The 18,771-nt window shown below is 53.4% G+C and overlaps 3 protein-coding genes across 18 annotated transcripts in view; 2 read left to right on the top strand and 1 right to left on the bottom strand.

The window, feature by feature from the left end:
• Positions 1-6,524, top strand: part of ELN (elastin) — a 66,383-nt gene extending 59,859 nt beyond the window's left edge. For 12 of the 13 annotated variants that reach the window (XM_077311271.1, XM_077311270.1, XM_077311269.1 and 9 more), the window contains 8 exons: positions 1,039-1,122; positions 1,761-1,796; positions 2,943-2,969; positions 3,767-3,808; positions 4,454-4,483; positions 4,839-4,868; positions 4,959-5,006; positions 6,351-6,524. In XM_077311271.1, coding sequence (XP_077167386.1) covers positions 1,039-1,122; positions 1,761-1,796; positions 2,943-2,969; positions 3,767-3,808; positions 4,454-4,483; positions 4,839-4,868; positions 4,959-5,006; positions 6,351-6,370 — 317 coding nt within the window. In that variant the 3' untranslated portion in view covers positions 6,371-6,524. The remainder of the gene's footprint in view (positions 1-1,038; positions 1,123-1,760; positions 1,797-2,942; positions 2,970-3,766; positions 3,809-4,453; positions 4,484-4,838; positions 4,869-4,958; positions 5,007-6,350) is intronic. The other variant, XM_077311268.1, reaches the window with a different exon arrangement.
• A 1,802-nt stretch (positions 6,525-8,326) lies between these two features.
• Positions 8,327-18,771, bottom strand: part of LOC143824389 (uncharacterized) — a 17,905-nt gene continuing 7,460 nt past the window's right edge. For 2 of the 4 annotated variants that reach the window (XM_077311631.1, XM_077311630.1), the window contains exons 3-4: positions 15,412-15,567; positions 12,036-12,712 (exon numbers count right to left, since the gene is read on the bottom strand). In XM_077311631.1, the coding sequence (XP_077167746.1) occupies positions 12,646-12,712; positions 15,412-15,567 (223 nt within the window). In that variant the 3' untranslated portion in view covers positions 12,036-12,645. Of the gene's footprint in view, positions 8,617-11,025; positions 11,081-12,035; positions 12,713-15,411; positions 15,568-18,771 lie in introns of those variants that run through there. The other 2 variants (XM_077311632.1, XM_077311633.1) reach the window with 2 other exon arrangements.
• LIMK1 (LIM domain kinase 1) overlaps positions 9,917-18,771 on the top strand; it is a 27,809-nt gene continuing 18,954 nt past the window's right edge. The window contains exons 1-2 of the mRNA XM_077311628.1: positions 9,917-10,116; positions 12,259-12,355. Of these exons, the coding sequence (XP_077167743.1) occupies positions 10,059-10,116; positions 12,259-12,355 (155 nt within the window). The 5' untranslated portion in view covers positions 9,917-10,058. The remainder of the gene's footprint in view (positions 10,117-12,258; positions 12,356-18,771) is intronic.

The raw sequence follows: 18,771 nt of genomic DNA, 5'->3' as shown, positions 1-18,771 counted from the left end.
GTCCATCAAAGTCAGCATTGCCTACTCAAACTGGCAGCAGCCCTCCAGGGTCACAGGGTGAGAGAGGTCTTTCCCATCACCTACTGCCTGGTCTTTTAGCTGGAGATGCTGGGGATTGGACTTGGGACCCTCTGTCCGCCTAGCAGACGCCCTGCCACAGAACCACGGCCCGTCTCCAACTTTCCTGCTGAAGGGGGGGGCAGGTTACCAGATGTTGGCTCAGCTGTCTACTGGGGTAACCTCCCCCCCCCATGCACACTTCAGAACAATCAGAAATATAAGGCTGCCCAGTCCCACTCAGGCCGTCAGCTGCCCTGATTCAAAATAAGAGTTTGTTTGTTAGTTTATTTGAATTTTTTATACTGCCCTCCCACATGGCTCAGGGTGGTTTTTCGTTGGTTTTTAAACCCTGCTTTTCACTACTCAGAGGAGTCTCAAAGCAGCTGCCAATCGCCTTCCCTTCCCAGCTGTATCAAAATAACCTTTCACGTGGGTACGTTGGCCAGTAAAACAGGACAGAAAAGGAATGCGCTCTGAGCAAGGTTGCTTTTTTTGTAGTGTTTTACAAATGAACGGGGGTTTTGTATCCCGCTTTTCACTATCTGAAGGAGTCCCGAAAGTGGCTTGCAAATACTTTCCCCTTTCCTCTCCCCGCAACGGACACCCTGTGAGGGAGGTGGGGGGAACTCTGACGGAACTGCTCTGTGAGAACAGTTGCAACAGGACTGTGACTACCCCAAGGCCACCCAGGAGGCAGCATGAGGAGGAGCAAGGAATCAAGCTCAGCTCTCCAGATTGGCCGTAGGGCACCTGGCAACCTTAGCATCAGGGATAATTGATTTGAAAACCCCTCTGCCTGTTGTGCAGCAGGGCCAGGGCACCCGTACAATGGCAGGGATTCTGCCCAATGCAAGGGAAGTCATCCATGGTCACCCAACCCCTCTGCTCAGTCTCCGCATTCAGCTGCGACACGGTTTGGAATGGCCTCCGGCCACGGCCCCGAGGCGTGGTTTTCTGACGGAGCCTGTTTTTCCACAGGCCTTGGCGGCCGAGGAGGATACGGAGTCCCCGGTTATGGGGGCGTTGGACTCGGAGGCGTGGGGGCCGGAGGGCTGACTCCCGGTGTGTAGAGACGCATCTTTGTTAAACGTTTCTTGGGTGACATGACCAGCTATGGTCATGTTGACCCGCCTCCCCCTCCCAAAATGGCCAATGATGGGCCTGGTGGGAAGGGGAGGAGCCCCCGGTGGGCGTGTCCACCGCTCTGCTTCCCAACCTTATTCTGCATGATCCATCGCGCCACTGCTGGGTTTTTTCGAAGCCTGAAGAATGTTTCAGGGGTTTCTCAATGTTAAAAAAAAAAAATTGAGGAAGGCTGCTTTGTAGTCAGGTCGGTCCTAACTTCTGCTTTTCGGCTGTGCTTGGGGTTAGCCATGGCTGCCCCCAATAGTCACCCTGTGAAATAACTTTCTGCTGTTGGGATCGTACGTTATGTGAAAAATGTAAGATGTTGCTCTGATAGGTCAAACCAAAGTTGATCAGGTTCAGTAGCCACGCTGAAAAACTCCACCAGGAGGGCAGGAAGTCTACGATCCCCCACAACATCTGTCCAGCACCTCCGCCCCAAACCTTGTGGAATTTCCCATGCCAGAAGAGCAGCCTCTTCCCCACTGCATCTCCGCTGAGTGCCCACAGCTCTGACAGGCAGGCTGTTTTCCTACCTAGACGGGACAATAACTTTCTCTTCTTTGGTTGCACAGGGCTACGGTATCCAGGTGGCAAACCGCCCAAGCCAGGTAATGTCAAATTGGGTTTTCCAGTAAGGGGTGGGGGTGGAGTTGCCAACCTGTAGATGATTCATTTTTTATTTCATTTGTTATTTCATCATTTATACCGGCCCTGCCTGTCGGCCCAGGACAGCCTCCAACCGTCGTAAAACGTGCACAACAAAATAAAATTGATCAGTAACATAAATGTAATATATTGCTAAAACCTTAATAGCGAGTGATGGTGGGAGATCTGCCATGAGCCTAAGGAGAGTGGCGGGATATAAGTCAAAATAATAAATTAATAAATACAATTAATTAATTGCAAGTGATCTCCAAGTTCACCAGGAGGAAACGGCCACTTTGGGAGGTGGACTCTGTCCCTCCCCTCTCCCAACCCCGAACTCAGACCCCACAGTCTCTTCCTGTTTCCCAGTCCGAAGCTGGCAGCCTTAGGTGGAGTGTAACGGCCAGAGAATGAGATCTCAAATTGGCCTCTCTCCCGAGAGATTCAAGTGCTCCAGGCTGACCGAGCTAGTCAAGGATATGTCCCCTAAAGACCCGTTTTTGGTGACTTTCCCACCTTTGTGTACATTTGGTTTGAGTTTTGCCGGTTCGGGTGGTGGCTGAACAATCGATTCTCCTAGCATCTCCATGGCTATAGTTTGACTCCATTTTAACTCTCACAGCTTTCCTCAAAGGATCTTGGGGACTGGGGTCCGGCTGAGGGTGCTGCTAAAGCTCTTAGCTTTTCCTCACCAGCTTAGCATCTCCCCAGATTCTCGGAGAAGAAGGAATGGCCATTAAGCCAACTGAGCTCTGTACTTCAGGCACCCTATTGATGTACGGGGGAAAAGATATAGGGGAATTAGCGTGCATGGTCTGAAATATTCAGAGAACTGATTGCCCTTCTCCCACACTGACCGTCTGGACACCAAGCACATACCTTTTAGTTTCCTGATGCTTCCTGAGAGGGCAGCCTCTTTGCATCCCGTCTTCGGCTCCCCGTCACTTGCCTGGCATCACAAGGCAAGGAAGGTGAGGGTTGGAGCCAGAACAGGTGGGGGAAACTGCAACAAGCTGCAGCAACACTGGGAAACTGCAAGGCAGGGCACCAGTGCTCAGGGGCCCCTCTGCTGACCAAATATTGTTTTTTTTCCCCCATTGTCCCTGCAGGTTATGGTGCCGGTGTCGGGCAAGCTGGTGAGTCAAATGGCAGAGTTGTCATCTTTTGATGTTATCGTCCACGGCACAGCCATAGGAACTGATGTTCCTCCACAGTGTGAGCGAGAGTCTGGACTAGAGGAAAACCCTTTCCTCTAGTCCAGGGGCGGCCAAACTGTGGCCATCCGGGTACCTTGGACTAGAGTTCCCATGAGCCCCTAGATGGTAAAGGAGAGAGTGTTTTGGGGAAGGGGAGGGGGTCCTTCAATGTTCCTGGCAGCCCGGCCTCAACCAAATGCCGGGTGGAAGAGCTCCATTTTATAGGCCCTGCAGAACTGAGTAAGATGAACCTCCGTGTATGAATCAGACATATGGCCTGCTTGCCAGTTTGGTGTAGTGGTTAGGAGTGCGGACTTCTAATCTGGAATGCCGCGTTCGATTCTGCGCTCCCCCACATGCAGCCAGCTGGGTGACCTTGGGCTCGCCACGGCACTGATAAAAACTGTTCTGACCAGGTAGTGGTATCAGGGCTCTCTCAGCCTCACCCACCTCACAGGGTGAGGAGAGGAAAGGGAAGGCGATATTAAGCCGCTTTGAGCATCCTTTGGGTAGAGAAAAGCGGCATATAAGAACCAACTCTTCTTCTTCTTCAGTAATATCAGGGCTCTCTCAGCCTCACCCACCTCACAGGGTGTCTGTTGTGGGGAGAGGAAAGGGAAGGCGACTGTAAGCCAGTTTGAGCCTCCAGGTAGAGAAAAGTGGCATATAAGAACCAACTTCTTCTTCTTCTTCTTGCCCCTCAAACCTCTTTTGACCCTCACTTCCTTCCATTGCAGGGGGTGTTATCCCTGGCTTGTCATTGTCCCCCATTTATCCAGGTACGTTATCCGGATTAGCTTCCTTTGGAGCTGGGTGGTGGAGTGAAAGGAAGGAAGACCTTCCCCCAAAGGGCCAGTGATGGTCACTGAAAGGGTTCATGGGATCAGTGCAAATGAAGTGACAGCTGTGCTGGGGGGAGGGAAGGCTGCACCACATGCAATACTGTGTGTCCCCTCTCCACACACACACACACACACATACACTACTAGTACTAAGCAACCTAGTAATGCAAAGAAACCTCCCTACCTCGCAGGGTGTCTGTTGTGGAGAGAGGAAGGGAAAGTGATCACAAGCCTCTTTGAGACTCCCTTCGGTAATAAAAAGCGGAGTAAAAGAATCTAGGGCCGTGTCTGCACACAATAGATAATGCACTTTCAATGCACTTTAGAAGTAGATTTTCCTGTTCTGCACAGGAAAATCCAGCTGCCAAAGCACATTGAAAGTGCATTATCACTATGTGTGCAGACTAGGCCCAGCTCTTCTTCTTCACATTGGAACATATGCATGGGGCTTCCTTATTTTTTTCCCCCTGGGATGCCTGACATGGTCATTTGTGTTATGGGGTGGCGTAAGGCAGGGGGAGCCATTCACATGGGGAATGTTGCTGCTTTAACCAGATTCTCCTGTTTGTATTTGGTTGGCAGGAGGAGGAGCCGGCCAGCAGGGCTATGGAGGTAAGTGTAAATGAGGAGCAAAAGAGGTGACAGCTGTGCTGGGGGAGGGAGGGAAGGGAGACTGAAAATCTCCCCTGGGTCGGGCTACACCACATGCAATACTGTGTGCCCCCCCTCCACACACACACACACACACACACACACACACACACACACAACTAGTTCTAAGCAACTGAATAATGCAAAGTTATCGGTTCATGGGAGTGATGCAGACTCTTCCTCAAAGAGCCAACTGTGTTGCACTGGAGGGGAAAGACGGTCATTTGTGTTATGGGGTGGTGTAAGGCAGGGGGAGCTGTTCACATTGAGACATTGCTGCCTTAATGAGATTCTCCTGTTTGTATTTGGTTGGCAGGTGGAGCAGGTGGCCAATTGGGCTATGGTGGTAAGTGTCCTTCTTTGCTTGGGGGCCGGGGGAGGAAGACCCAAAGGGGCAGGCTGCTTGCCTCACCACTGCTTCCTTCCCTCCCCACAGGCAAACCCCCCAAGCAATATGGAGCTCTGGGCGCACTGGGCTACAGAGGTAGGTGTTGTTCCTCCTGCAATTTGTGGGGTGGCAGCTTCCAGGGGACTTGTCACCCCACGCAAGAAGGGTCATGCAGTTCTAGAATTCAGAGAAGATGATGCGAAGCACATCAAGAGAAAATTCGGGAAGTGCTTCCGGCAGCCCTGAGTTGTGGCCCTGGACAGTTCTTGCAGCAGGGTGTTTTGAACTAGAGATATCTGTGAGATTTGAGTGCAGAGCTTGGCAAAGAAGGGGGTTGGGTGGAGGAGGCACTTCAGCATGACATGATGCTATGAAATACAGCCTCTGAAGATCCATTTCCCATCCTCATGGCAGCCATTTTGTGGTTGGCTGGGCCCTTCCCCACGGCAGCCATTTTGTGGTTGGCTGGGCCCTTCCCCTTGGCAGCCATTTTGTGGTTGGCTGGGCCCTTCCCCTTGGCAGCCATTTTGTGGTTGGCTGGGCCATTCCTCATGGCAGCCATTTTGTGTTTGGCTGGGCCCTTCTATTTTGTGGCGCACCTGATCCACGTTCTCAAGATTCCAGAAGTGCCCAGACATTCGATGAGGAAGGGGACCTCTACTTAACCCATGCTCCTAATTCACTTTGCCTTGGTCTTACCTCTGTGGTGCAGTTCTCAGTAGGGAGGATTTCACCACTGTCATCCCTCGTACAAAAATATCCACTGTGATTTCAGTTCTCCTTTGTGCAAATTGAACCCACATTACTTTTGTTCCTGTTCCCTCATAACCAAATCACTCCTGTAAAATGTGAGCCTTTTCAGTAAATTAGCATCATGCAAAATGTATTAGATGTGTAAATGCACCGTGCATTTAGAACAGTGAAACAGGGGACTGAAATCACTGACAAGAAGGAAAAAAACAAAACAAAACAGGGGCATTTCCCCAGTTCTTAAACTCTGATGTTTAATAGAGTTCAGAGGGGTTCAGTTGGACTGGACCAATGAAATCTATACCTTCTGCTCCTTGTCCCGAGTTCCAGTTCTGGGCACAGTTCACAAATACCTCAAGATGCAAACAGGAACAGATTAGATTGCTGTCCAAATTTAAGAAGATGGTAGGGGAACATATGGTCACGTAAAGCTGCCTGACACTGAGTCAGCAGACACTGTCTTGGCCAGTCAAGGTCAGTATTGTCTACTCTGACCAGCAGCAGCATTCCAGCATCTCAGGTTGGGTTTTCTCCCCCGCCCTCCAGAAAAACTGGTAGGATCCAACCCAATGACCCCCCCCCCTCCACTCTCACCCTCCAAATTTTGATCCGCACCAGCCATAGACCAGCTGCTATGAGTTGTGCTTTCCCTTCTTCCGCCCTGTGGTGACGCTCTTCTTTCTCCCGCAGGAGGAGCTGGCCGCAAGTAAAAGTAGCCCTGCTGGACCACACCATTCACCTCATAAACTTTGGTGCTACTGCCTGGTTGCTGCCTTAACGAGATCCTCCCCACCCCAAGTACAGCAGAGACTCCACCACCACCACCACCTCCGCCACCTCGTGCCTCGCCCCCCCCCCCAGCCAGACCCTTCTCCTTTGTCCCTCTCACTGGTGCTATGACCATCCCGTGGGGAACACCCCATCTCTGCCTTCCACACTCCCTGGGGCTCTTTGGTGCTGCAGCCAAGGAGAGGCTGCATTTGGAGGGGGCTGCCCCAGCACTTTAACCTGCTCTTGAGCCCCGTGACCACACGTGGGGGGTCAGTAGCCCCCTGTTGGCCAGATGGCCCGGCCCCCTGTCGAGTCTATCTCTGCAGGCTCCTCTTGGGACAGAAGGAGAGGGTGCCACTCATTAACCCAGAGCCCCTAAACGGGAAGGGAGCCCTTTACTCCTACCCTGATACGCTGCCTGCTTTCGTGGAGAGCAGCTCGGGTCAGTCCAGCAGCACCAATGGGATTAACCTCAATCCCCCCCCCCTGTGGCTGCCGGCTGCCAAATCCTTGGCGGATTAGCCCCGCCAATCTGCGTCCGGCATATCTAATGTGGGCAGCGTCACGTCGTCTAGATCCGTCTAGATCCGAGCGAGCGGGCTCTTCCGCACCTCTCCCGGATCCCCCGTCCATGAACGGCTGACCTGCACGTTTTTTGCTACTCACTTTGATGTAACTTGGATGGGACACTTTTTTTTTTTTTATAAAGAAGAACCATAACTGCTTTCTCTCCCCGGAAAATTAAATCAACTAATAAATAACTTTTTAAAGGAAACGTCCTTCTGTTTTCTTGGGAGCCGATCCGCACAGAGGCCTGCGGGCACATAAATTCCAGGCTGACCCACAAACTGGTTCGGATGCGTTAAAGTATATAAAGGAATCATACACTGAAGTGTCTCTGAGCTTGTGTTCTTACTAAAGTTAACTGCTACCCCTGTTAACCACCCGGGATCAATTTAATATCAGGGAACCGCTCCCAAATATTGACTTATTTCATTTATACTCTTCCTCCAAAGAGTATCTGTTGAGTCCAGAGGTTACCAAGCAAACCTCCATGGCAGACTGGAGATTAGAACCTGGATCCCTTTGATCTTAGGACCACTCTCTAACTACTCTACCATATTTGGGATTTGGATCCACCTGGATAAGTAATGACTAAAATGAGGTCCATTTACACCAGGTTGATTGAGAGCCCTGGAAGGGTTTCCTGAATGGGTGGTAGTTGATTTTTTATACATTTTTTAAATTTGTTAAACATTTATTGGGTGATATGACCATATATGGCTATGTTGGGCCTGGAGAGGGTGGGAAGGGGAGGGTCCCTGGGTGGGCATGTACACAGCTGTACTTCCGAACCATATTCTGCATAATTGCACCATTTCTGGAGTTTCCCAAAGTCTGAAGAAAGTTTCAGGGGTTTCTCAATGGTAAAAAGTTCAAGAAAGGCTGGACTGAACTCAGAACACCCTTTGAGACCTGATGCAGCCCAGGCCTGGCATGCTGTGACTGCAGTTTCATTCTGCGCACCCAGTACAGCTGCACAGGAATGTAGAAAGAGCTGAGATGTAATTAAGTGGTTTAGAATCATAGAGTTGAGAGGGATCTCCAGGGTCAACTCCCTGCAGAATGCAGGAAATTCACAACTAAATTTAATAAGACTCGGGGGTTATTTCTGCCCCAGTAAGCAGCTGAGCAAGGAGTAGAGATGCAGGAAGGGGTATTCTGCCTCGATCGCCGCCAGCTCAGCTCTTGGGCAGCTTGAACGAACAACAGTGCAAAACCAAAAAGGGAAACCAAATCAGAAAAGTTAGGAAGCCAAAGGTTGAGCTGCAAAAATTGCAAATATTTATTACAAATTTTGTAATAAATCTTTAACTGCACATGGAACAGATCAACATGGTGTAGACCAAATGCGCTTCAACCCCGAGGGGTCCTCCTCAGTGGTCAAATAGTTATGAGAAATGCACTCATGCATAAAATCCAAGGGATCGCTGGGCAGCAAAGAAAAATCTGTTGGGTGTGTGTGCACCTGCAAATAAAGAACCTGAGAATGGCATGCAAGAGGGATCCCTTGTTGGCTGTGAATCCGTCGACATTAAAATCACAACACCTCTGAGAGTCTTCCTTTTCTCCACCTCCTCTGGAACCAATTTGCACGTCGCATGCAAGAGGGATGGCTCACAAGCTGAAAACAAAAAAGGTGGGACAGACTTTGGGTACTTGCAGTGGGAGAAATGCACTCTGCACATGCTCTTTGGTGTTCGTCATCCATAGGAGGAAGAGGGGACACAAGGAAAAGAAGCCCTGCTGATCTTAAGTCTGGCCTTATTCCAAGCACTGAAATCCTTTCCTAGTCCTTGCTTCTGGTAGCAGGTGATGGGCAGCCAGAGAATCCACCTAAATGCTCTTGTTTACACTATAGGTCAAAATGCAAAAAGGTCTCCGGATGCCCTTTTTCCTGGCAATCTCCCAAAGTCCTGGTTTGAGTATCCACTGGTGCGGACAATCAGCAAAAGAGCGCCATCGTGCTGCCAGTGCTTGGTGGGGCTGATGGATTCCTGGCACACTGAAGTGCCTCGCCTAAGATTTCATTTCCCCCCACCAAAATAGTGTTCTAAGTGTGGATGCATCACTTAAAGAAAGGGGAGATTTTAGAACAGGAACACTTCTAGTTTTAAAAATAACTCCCCTTCCCTGTGGTAACACTCCAGGTGCCACCCCCCTGACCCCCTCCCACACCTCTGCCCACCCAGCTTCCCTTCCTGAGTCGGTGTGAACATTTCCCTCTCCCAACCTCTGATCTCATTCATAGAAATCCCTTCCCCACTCCTATAAATGTAAAGGTAAAGGTATCCCCTGTGCAAGCACTGAGTCATGTCTGACTCTTGGGGTGACGCCCTCCAGTGTTTTCATGGCAGACTCAATACGGGGTGGTTTGCCAATGCCTTCCCCAGTCATGACCGTTTTACCCCCCAGCAAGCTGGGTACTCATTTTACCAACTTCGGAAGGATGGAAGGCTGAGTCAACCTTGAGCCGGCTGCTGGGATCGAACACCCAGCCTCATCGTCAGAGCTTCAAACAGCATGTCTGCTGCTTTACCACCCTGTGCCACGAGAGGCTTTCCCCAGTCCTATAGTGACCCTAAGAGAACTGTGCCTGGCCCAAGGTCACCCTGGGAAGGAGGAGTGGGGGGTCGAACCCGGTTCTCCAGATGAGCGTCCACCGCTCTTAACCGCGACACCATCAGGCCGGCTTTCCGGACCTCCCGGGCTGGGCGAGGGACGGATTGCTCCTTTTGCAAGCAGCACCCGAGGCTGAGCGCTAGGGGGCGCGCCGAGCCCTGTCTGGCGGGAGAGGCGGACGGGCTCAGCGCCCCCTCCCGGTCCAGGCGCGCGAGGGGCGGGGCTCCTGCCGGCCCGGCGTTGCGCGAGGGGCGGGGCGGGGGTCTCGCTCTGGGCCCGCCCCCTCTCCCCCCGCCCCATTTCCCCAGGGCTGCCGCGCAGTCGGCCTAGGCGAGTCCGCAGCCGGCGCAGCCCTGCCCCTTTCGCCGCCGAGCCCGGGAGCAGACGCCGCCGCCGCCGCCGCTGCTGCCGCTGCTGCCCGACGGGGCCAGGCGGGGCGGCTGCATGAGGTTGATGCTGCTCTGCTGCACCTGGAGGGACGAGCCCATGGGAGAGGACGAAGGTGGGTCCGCGGACATCAGCGCGCGTCCCGTGCCCCCCCCATCCCTCCCCAGCGGGCTGCGTCCCGGGGGTGGGCGAAGGCGCCGGCCTTCCTGCCTCCAGGCGCGCGTCCCCCTCCCACGTGTGACCTTGAGCCCCCGCCAGGAACTGCGCCGGCCGGCCAGCCGCCTGCTGCTGCATTGCACGCCCGGCACACGCGGGCGGAGGACACCAGTGGGTCGACCGGCCCAGGTGGAGCGGTGCCCTTGACGCGTCGCCCGCCAGGAGCACCGGAGGGAGCCGGCAAGTTCGGGGTGCCTCCTTTCTGGCTGCAAGAGTTTTCTCCGCCCGCCCGCCTGCCCCTCCGGAGGCCAGGCCCGGCGGGTTTCGTTGCCGGCGGCGCCCCAACCCCCCAAGGCAGCGCCGCTCCCCTGAGCACGTGCAGAGTGCCTTTCCTTGGGGCGCCCCGCGGTCCCCGTCCCGTTCGCCGGGCCGGGCCTTCGGCGCCAGCTTGGGAGCCGAGAACCGAGAGAAGCCCTCTGGGAGCTGTCCAGGGTGCTGCCGCCTTCCCCCCTCCAGCTCTTTCCGGGCCGGAGGGAGGACACAAGCAGGCAGGGGTGGCAGGTCCAGTGGGGCTGGCTTAGGGCTTTGGGGGCGCCTTCGCCGTCAGGTGTGGGGGTTTGGGAGCCCATCCTAGGTTCAGAACCCTTCCTTGGGCATTTGTGGCGAGTTACATAACCGGGATCGCACAACAATCTAGGGAGAACACCAGCAAACCATCAACTTTAAAGCAAGAAGGGAAAAGGAGGTGATGCGGAATTGATTGACAGTCCCTTCTCTGGCCTCGTGGCAGCGAGGAGATGCCACCCCCCTTTCGATCGGGGAGATGAGGGTTCCGCTCGAATAGCAGGGACGGAACTGGCCGACTTACCTGTCTGGCTTTCCAACTCGGTGTAACAGAAGGCTGGTGAAAGAGTTCCTATAATCTGTATAAAAAGCACAAGGAAGCCAAACCTGAGATTTAAAAATTCAGGAGCTCTAGCTCTGCACCACGTTAGCCCACCTAGCTGGAGCCGTTTGAGAAGACCAGGATTTTAAAAGATCTGGAGGAATCTAAGACCCCATCCTATCTGGCTTCTAGTCCTTGGTGAGGACTAGCTTGGTGTCGTGGTTAAAGAGTAGCATCCTCTGATCTGGAGAACCGGGTTTGATTCCCCACTCCTCCTCCACGTGCAGCCAGCTGGGGGACCTTTGACCATCCCCAGTTCTCTCAGAGCTCTCTCAGCCTTACCTGCCTCACAGGGGTGTCAGCTGTGGGGAGAGAAGGGGGAGCCGACCGGGAGCTGCTTTGAGACTCCTTCAGGTAGCAAAAAGCGGGCCATCAAAAAAAATAAATAAAGCTCTTTTCTTTCTGAGTCCTTTTGGGCTGGGTGGCCAGCCTGGGATCAGCAGAGGCAAGGCTCACTTTGGTTAAGGAATGACATGTTTAGAGGCACCCTCATCCATGACAGTTTGCAGTCCAGGATCAAAATAGGTTTGGGGGTTTAAGCCGTGGTAGCTTTAATCTCACACATGCATCTGCCCCAAGGTAACCAAGCAAATCTCCCCATTCCTCTGCTCTTCCCCTTGATTCCCTGCCCTGTTTCCCCTGGCCCCACCAGCGTGAGATCAAGGGACACTTCCATTTATTTTACAAAGCAAGAATTGATCCGTTACCACCAGCCAGGGAAAAGAGGGCAGGGAAATGTGGCATTCCTAGCCTCAAGGCTCCCATGACCCGCTGGGTTTGCTCTACCCTCTGGAAGGGGGGATGTTCTAATTTCTGCCCCGCAAAGGACAGCTTAACCCCCTATTTGCTCTTTCCCAAGGACTGGAAGTGGGATGGCCACGGTTCAACATGGACAACGACGAAGCTTTTTATTAAAACAGAAATTGCCCCGTGCTTTTACAAAAGCGTTCCTTCTTTCATCCCAGCAGAAAGCTTCTGATCACCAAAGAAATAGCATCCCTGGAAGGGTGGTGTGGGAGGTGGGAAGTCCTGACTACCCAGTACCTTCCTGGGAATTTGCACCTCACTGTGTGGCCATTTCGATGTAGCTGTCCCAGTTGCTCAAGCAGAGCTGGCGTTGACCTCCCCCGGTGTCCTTTTTCTGCCCCCCCACAGGAAGTGACCTGCCGATATGCGCCAGCTGCAGCCACAGCATCTACGATGGTCAATATTTGCAGGCCTTGAACGCCGACTGGCATGCCGATTGCTTCAGGTAGGGGCTGTCTGAGACAGCTGGGGGGGGGGCTGGCTGGTGTCCTGAACTAGAGGGGTTGATGCCCTCCCTTCTAACCTCAAGTGAGAAATATCAGAGCAGTCTAGCATGAAAGCATCAGAAGAGTTTTCCTGCATCCTGTGAGGAACTGATTCCGCACTGGTCCCAAGGGTCAGCATGGGATTCGGTGGCAGATGAACCCTCCCAGATGGGCTACGGCAGAGTTGTGCTCTTTTGAGTGAACGGACCTCCTGGTAGGTTGATCCAGTCACCTAAGCGGAGGTGCCTGGTTAATTCACTCCCGGCGTGTTCCCGTAATTGGGGAGAGTCCTTTCTGCAAACTGCAAGCCGTCGAATCTAAAATGAAACAGCACGTGTGATTTGCACTTCCTTGAATGTCTCAAAACAGGGCCGATATATGGGGGGGGGGGCGGCAATGAGGAACGGTTGGTGGCAACGGGCAGCAGTTATGGGTGACTTGGGCAAGCGAGCCAAGCCAGATGCACCAGGGGAGGTTGGAACGCATCAAGCTTGGCTCAACAGCCCGCACCACCTGGAACCTGCTGCTCAGCTGAGACAAAGGCGGTCTCCAGTTGTGCTTGGAGATGCACACTTCAGCACCTTTGCGTTTCGTTTGTCCCGTCTCCCCCCACCTCCCTTTGGCCCTGGGGCTGTAAACATTGGTTGGGCTAAACTGAAGAGCCAGGAGATTCTGCTCCCTCCTAGCCAGCCTCTCTCCGCACGTCCGGCACGGAGCTGACGCCGAAGGCCCAACCCTGATTGTATGAACTGTGAGCGTCTTCTCTGTTTATGCTGGGAATCGAGCCTGTGCTTTCTCTCGCCCACACTAAGCCAACGGAGAAGGGCTGGAGCTGAAGCAGAGGGGCGCGGGTGTGTCTGCAGTGCTGTGGCGAGCGTCCTGAGCATGCTGCTGTCATGCGCTTGCGGTGTCACGGGGAACTACGACAGAAGCGTCGCGCTTTGGGGTCCAGAGGCTGAAATTGCATGGGATGAGCTTGGGAAACCTCAGGGAGGGGGATGCTCGTGCCCTCGGCGAAGGAAGGCTGTGCTCTCTGGCCCTACCGGCTTGAGAGCTGTTCATGCCGTTCTCTGCACAGACCCGGAGCACAAAGCTAGCTGCATGGCTCCCCGGGGACCAATTAAGCAGGGCCAATGATGTGCAGAGGCGGCGGTCACAGAGGAAGTGCAGCGTGTGTTTTCCCGTCGCGATTACAAAGCCGCTTCCTGCCTGGGAGGGGGTAGGCCGGTGGAGGCCCGAGATGCAGAGCAGACAGGAGCGAGCAGCCGACAGGAAGTGGACGGTCTGGTCCTCACTCCTGACAATTCCTCTCTTGGTGCGGCGGGTTTAGAGGGGAGAGCTGGAGTCCTCCGAGGTGTGCGCCGGTCCCAGGCCTGCCTTGGCGAGGCCGAGGAGACTGTGCCGTAGGCCCTGCATCCGGGGCGGCCCGCGAGCAGGTGGCAAGGAGGTGATCCCAGCCAAGAAGCTGACCTCGGCACCCCGGAGTAGCCCTTTCCTGTTTGCAGGAGTCAAGTAAGTCTCTGCCAGCAGTCTGGGAGAAATTCAGCTCCCTGATTGCCCTCGGGGTAGGGGGGGGAAGCGTGAGATGCGACCCACAGGATCAGCTCTCAGTGGGTTTAGCATCCCTTTTCTAGCAATGGCCAGCCGGATGAGCCTGTAGGAGCTGGACTGTAGGAGACAGGAAGAAAGCTTTGTTTGGTTTGTTAGCAATATTTGGTATTCAGGGGTATACTGCTTTGGGACAGGGAGGCTCTAAGGTAGGTTTTCTCGACCAGTATTTCATGAAACCCTTGGGGTTTTGTTATGGCCCTGGAGGGGTTTCCCAAATGGGTGGGGGTTAATTAATCTGGTATATATTTTTAAAAATTTGCTAAACATTTACTAGGTGGTATAAATATATGTGGTCACTCTGATCTGCCCCCCCCTGTTGGGCCTGGAGGGGGTAGGAAGGGGAGGGGCCCCAGGTGGGCGTGTCCACAGCTATGCTTCCCAACCCTGTTCTGTACCATCACACCACTTCTTGGGTTTCTTGGCCCCCCAACCTCCCACAGTCTCTTATCTTGGGTTTGAGTCACAGAAGACTCACAGCATTCCTGTAGGGTTTTCCATGCAAAAGGCATTCAGAGTTGGTTTGCCATTGCCAGACCCTGTGTAGTGACCCAGGTGTTCCTCGGAGGCCTCCTATCCAAAGGAACAACCCTATGTAGATTCCAGGATCGAATGAGATCCAACTATCCTGGGCTGACCAGGTCAGGGAAGCCTTGAGATGCGTGGGATCCACACTGAAGTGTTGCAAAAGGTTTGCCCTCAACAGGTTTTGTAGGATTTGCAAAACCAGCCCCCCCCCAAAAAAAAACCCCTACAAAACCCTTTTGGCCACAGATGATCAAAAGGTGAACATAATGACAGACATAGATTCAAGCGGGTTGCGATGTTGGTCTGAAGTAGCACAACAAAAATAGAGTCCAATAGTACCTTTAAGACCAACAAAGATTTATTCAAGGTGTGAGCTTTCGAGTGCAAGCACTTGAGTAGTCTGAGGAAGGGGGTCTTTGTGGGTCTTAAAGCTGCTATTGGGCTCTAATTTTGTGCACTCTATGCATACACTCGATAGCTCCCACCTTGAATCAATCTTCGTTGGTCTTAAAGGTGCTATTGGACTCTATTTTTATATCGATAGGCAGGCGAGCTTCTCTCAAATTATCCTCTCTGCACCTGCATCTCCCAAGCTCTACCTTGTTAGATTCTCTGGATTTTGGTGCTGTGGGGGGATAAATCAGCCCAAGGGGTGCCTTCCACTCTGTCTCCAAGTAGGTTTGGCAGGGAGTTGTTGTTTAGAAAATCTGCAGCACCTGCTTGACTCAACGCACAACCAAAAATGGCAGCAGGAAGCGAAACCGTTTTCAGTTCCCTCCTAAACCTCTCGCCTCTTTGCAGCCGCAGATGGCTCCTGGCCTCGTCCTCCAAGGAAGCTTTCTGTTGGCAGAGAATCTGGCACTCTTCAATTTATGATTACCTTGCCAGCCTGACAGCAGAGACCCGCTTGCGTATGCAAGTGAAGTTCACCCTTCGTCGTCCTTTCTTGCCCGTGCCAAATTTGCTTGCTGGAGCGCTGCGGCTTGGGCCACCTTGTAGGGCTGTCATGCCGTCAAGGCCCCTTTCGAAAGAGGAACTTCAGCAAAAAACAAAAAAACAAATGTCAGGTCCCTGCCCCAAAGCTGTTACAATTTGCATTTCAGCCCAGAGACAGAGAGGAGGAGGAAGGGACCGAGCAAATTACTGTGATTTCATTGTCCACGGAGGATAGGACAAAGAGTTACCTCCACGGGCTTTGGGAAAAGCAGGTGTTATGGAGAAAGGATTTTGTGTGGATCTCACAGCCTCCCTTCCTGGAGAACGGGTTCTTCTGATGACCAGGGCTGAAAATTAGCAGGGCACAGCCAACCCAGTGTAGTGCTTATATTAATAGCTAGGAGACCCAGGTTCAAATCCCCACTCCACTACAGAAACTTGTTGGCTGACCTTGGTCCCAGTCACACACGCTCAGCCTAGCCAACCTCAGAGAGTTGTTGTGAGGACCAAACGTCTGTGAGGAGAACACTGTCAGAGGCTTTGGGTCGCCACTGTGGGGGAAAGAGTAATATAAATGAAATAGATACATCCCAAAATAAAAACAACCTTAAACATTTATGCAGCATGCCTCAACCACGAGGTAAGGCAGGGATAAATGACAGATTGCTCAGCTGGGCATTGTAAATTTTGCCCGAGAAATTCTGGTGATCCCTTCCCAGTTTGCTGATCCCCTGTGACCCCACCCCCTTTTCTATGCTTGGTCAAGCTTTGTCCTGCCTCTAATGTGACAGGGGTGGCCAGACTGTGGCTCTCCAGAGGTCCACGGACTGCAATTCCCATGAGCCCTTGCCAACTGGCAGGAGCTCATGGGAATTGCAGTCCATGGACCTCTGGAAAGTCACGGTTTGGCCACCCCTGCAATATGGGAAGGCCATCTTAATCTCACGATAAAAGAGCTATTTATCTCTTCTCTGTAAGGGGACTGTGCCCGTTCGCCCACCCAGGACTTCTGTTCGCCCACCCAGGACATTGCCCCACCCGCAGCTTTCGGGCCTGGGTCTGCATGGCGCTCCTGTTTCCGAGTGCGCCAAAGGCCAGAGACCAGCAGAGGGGGAAGCGGCAGCCCAGGGGTTAACACAGCCGCCTTCCTGATTGGCTCCTTCCCTCCCCCTAGAGTTTGAGCGGGGAAGTTCCGCAAGGGTGATGTAATGGGGTGGCCCCTGGATTATGTCATCGCCACTCGGTATTCCCTCCCAGCTCGAGGGGGAGGGGGAGAGAGATGGAGCGTAATCAAGAGGGGGTGGGCTGGCCTGAACATTTCCTGCACATCTGGCACACAGCTTCACTCGCAGCACAACCTGCCCCCCCCGTCTCTCTGGCTGGAAGGACCAGTGGGGGACCATTGCTCCTTGCAAGCTGCAGAGAGGGCGGCAGGCTCACAGGATTCTCTCTGGGGCTCCGAGGTCGGTTCGCTGCCCCTCAAAGCCAGCTGCGTGCAAGACAAAGCAGGAAGGCCCCCGGGGTCAGCTCAGGTGCCTGCTGCCAGTTCCCATCCTTTAATACGCTCTGAAATATTTATGAACTGCCCTCCCAGCAGTCTTTAAATACCGAGAAAGCACATGGACGAGCGGCAACATCCCCCGCCTCCCGTCCGCCCGAGATCGCCTTTTGCACAAGCTACGGCGTTGGTGCATTTGTGCTGCAGCCTCAACCTGGCGTGGTGGGATCCAAGGGGAGGGGGGGAGAGCCCTTTGTGTGGGTCCCAGCCGGCTGAGGCTCCTGCCACGCAAATCCCCTGCAGCGTGAGAGGCCAGAGAGGGAGCCGCTGGTGCAGACTGAGTCATCTCGAATACCTGCACGCGCAGCAGCTACAAGCAGACTGGCTCCAGCCCCGTCTTGTAGGCTCCTTCTCCCACAGCCAGCCGGCGTGCAAGGAGCCAGGCGTAGTCAAACTGCGGCCCTCCAGATGTCCATGGACTACAATTCCCAGAAGCCCCTGCCAGCATTTGCTGGCAGGGGCTTCTGGGAATTGTAGTCCATGGACATCTGGAGGGCCGCACTTTGACTACCCCTGCAGCGTGGCTGAGTTTTCCTCTCTCCCCCACCTCCCCCCAGTACCTGCGTGACTGAAGGGAATGGAAATCAGCCAGGCTCCTGCATACTGGTGAATCAGGAACCCTGCTGACAGCTTGGAAAGATGAAACCACCCCCCCTTTCCTCTGCAGAATTTTTGACAAAAGTTTCCCCAAGGAAAAAGTGGGTGTCAAGCTGGTTTTCAGGTGTGAAGGTCATTGTGGGTGTGGGTATTTCCCCCACCCCTGATTCTGCCGTGCAAAGGCAGACAGTTACCCTTCGCTTTCTCTGAGTTTCCCCGTCTTTCTACACTAAAATGTGCTGTTTCTTTGCTCATGGCCCCCCACACTCCTCCCAGAAAGGGATACATGAACACGTTTCCAAAGAAACCATAATGTTTGACCACCACCACCCCAAATATAACTGTGTTGATGGATTTCCCTGTATGCAGAAGGTCTGACATTCAGGCACAGGCCTTGCGGGTCAAAATGACCTTGGGTAGCTAAGGCTGAGCCTGGTGCCTTGAGTATTTATTGCTGAGGCACAAAACTTGCCCTGTAGTAGGGCGCATGGCTAGTAGAAGTGTGAGATTCAGAACCCAACATGTCCACCTAAAGGGCCTGCAGAAGATGCTTGGAGAAGACATTCCTCCACCCGAGATCCTGGAGAGCTACCACCAGTCGGAGAGGGCCATGTTGGCTGCAAGGCAGCTTCTTTCATCTGTGACCACCACCGGCACAGGCTCTAGAGCAGGGGTAGTCAAACTGCGGCCCAAAAGTGACCGCTGGCAGGGGCTCATGGGAATTGCAGTCCATGGACATCTGGAGGGCCGCAGTTTGACTACCCCTGCTCTAGAGTCCAAGACGACCCGCGCACACCAGGTGGCTTCTCTTTGGCCTCTCATACAGGCTCTTTGCCGCCCCGCACCTGGCCATTCCATATGGCAGGACAGATGCTCCACTGGCTTGCTGCTTCACGGCCATCGCCTGGGGGAGTCTGATGCTACCTGCTTAGGCCCTTGCAAACTCTTGGAAGCTGGAAGAGCTGGGGTGTTCGGGGACGTGCTATTTGACACCAGGGTGTAAGCGGAGCGTTCAAGGACAACAAGGGAACAAATGCTGCAGAGAAGCAAATCTTTGCATGTGGTCTTTTTTCCAAAGCAGAGACAGAGACAGAAAGAGAGAGAGACAGAGAGACAGAGACAGAAAGAGAGAGAGACAGAGAGAGAGAC

Source organism: Paroedura picta, chromosome 15, assembly GCF_049243985.1.
Source record: "Paroedura picta isolate Pp20150507F chromosome 15, Ppicta_v3.0, whole genome shotgun sequence".
Lineage (NCBI taxonomy): Eukaryota > Metazoa > Chordata > Lepidosauria > Squamata > Gekkonidae > Paroedura > Paroedura picta.
Note: the sequence above shows the minus strand (reverse complement) of the source record. Positions and strands in the feature narration are given on the sequence as shown.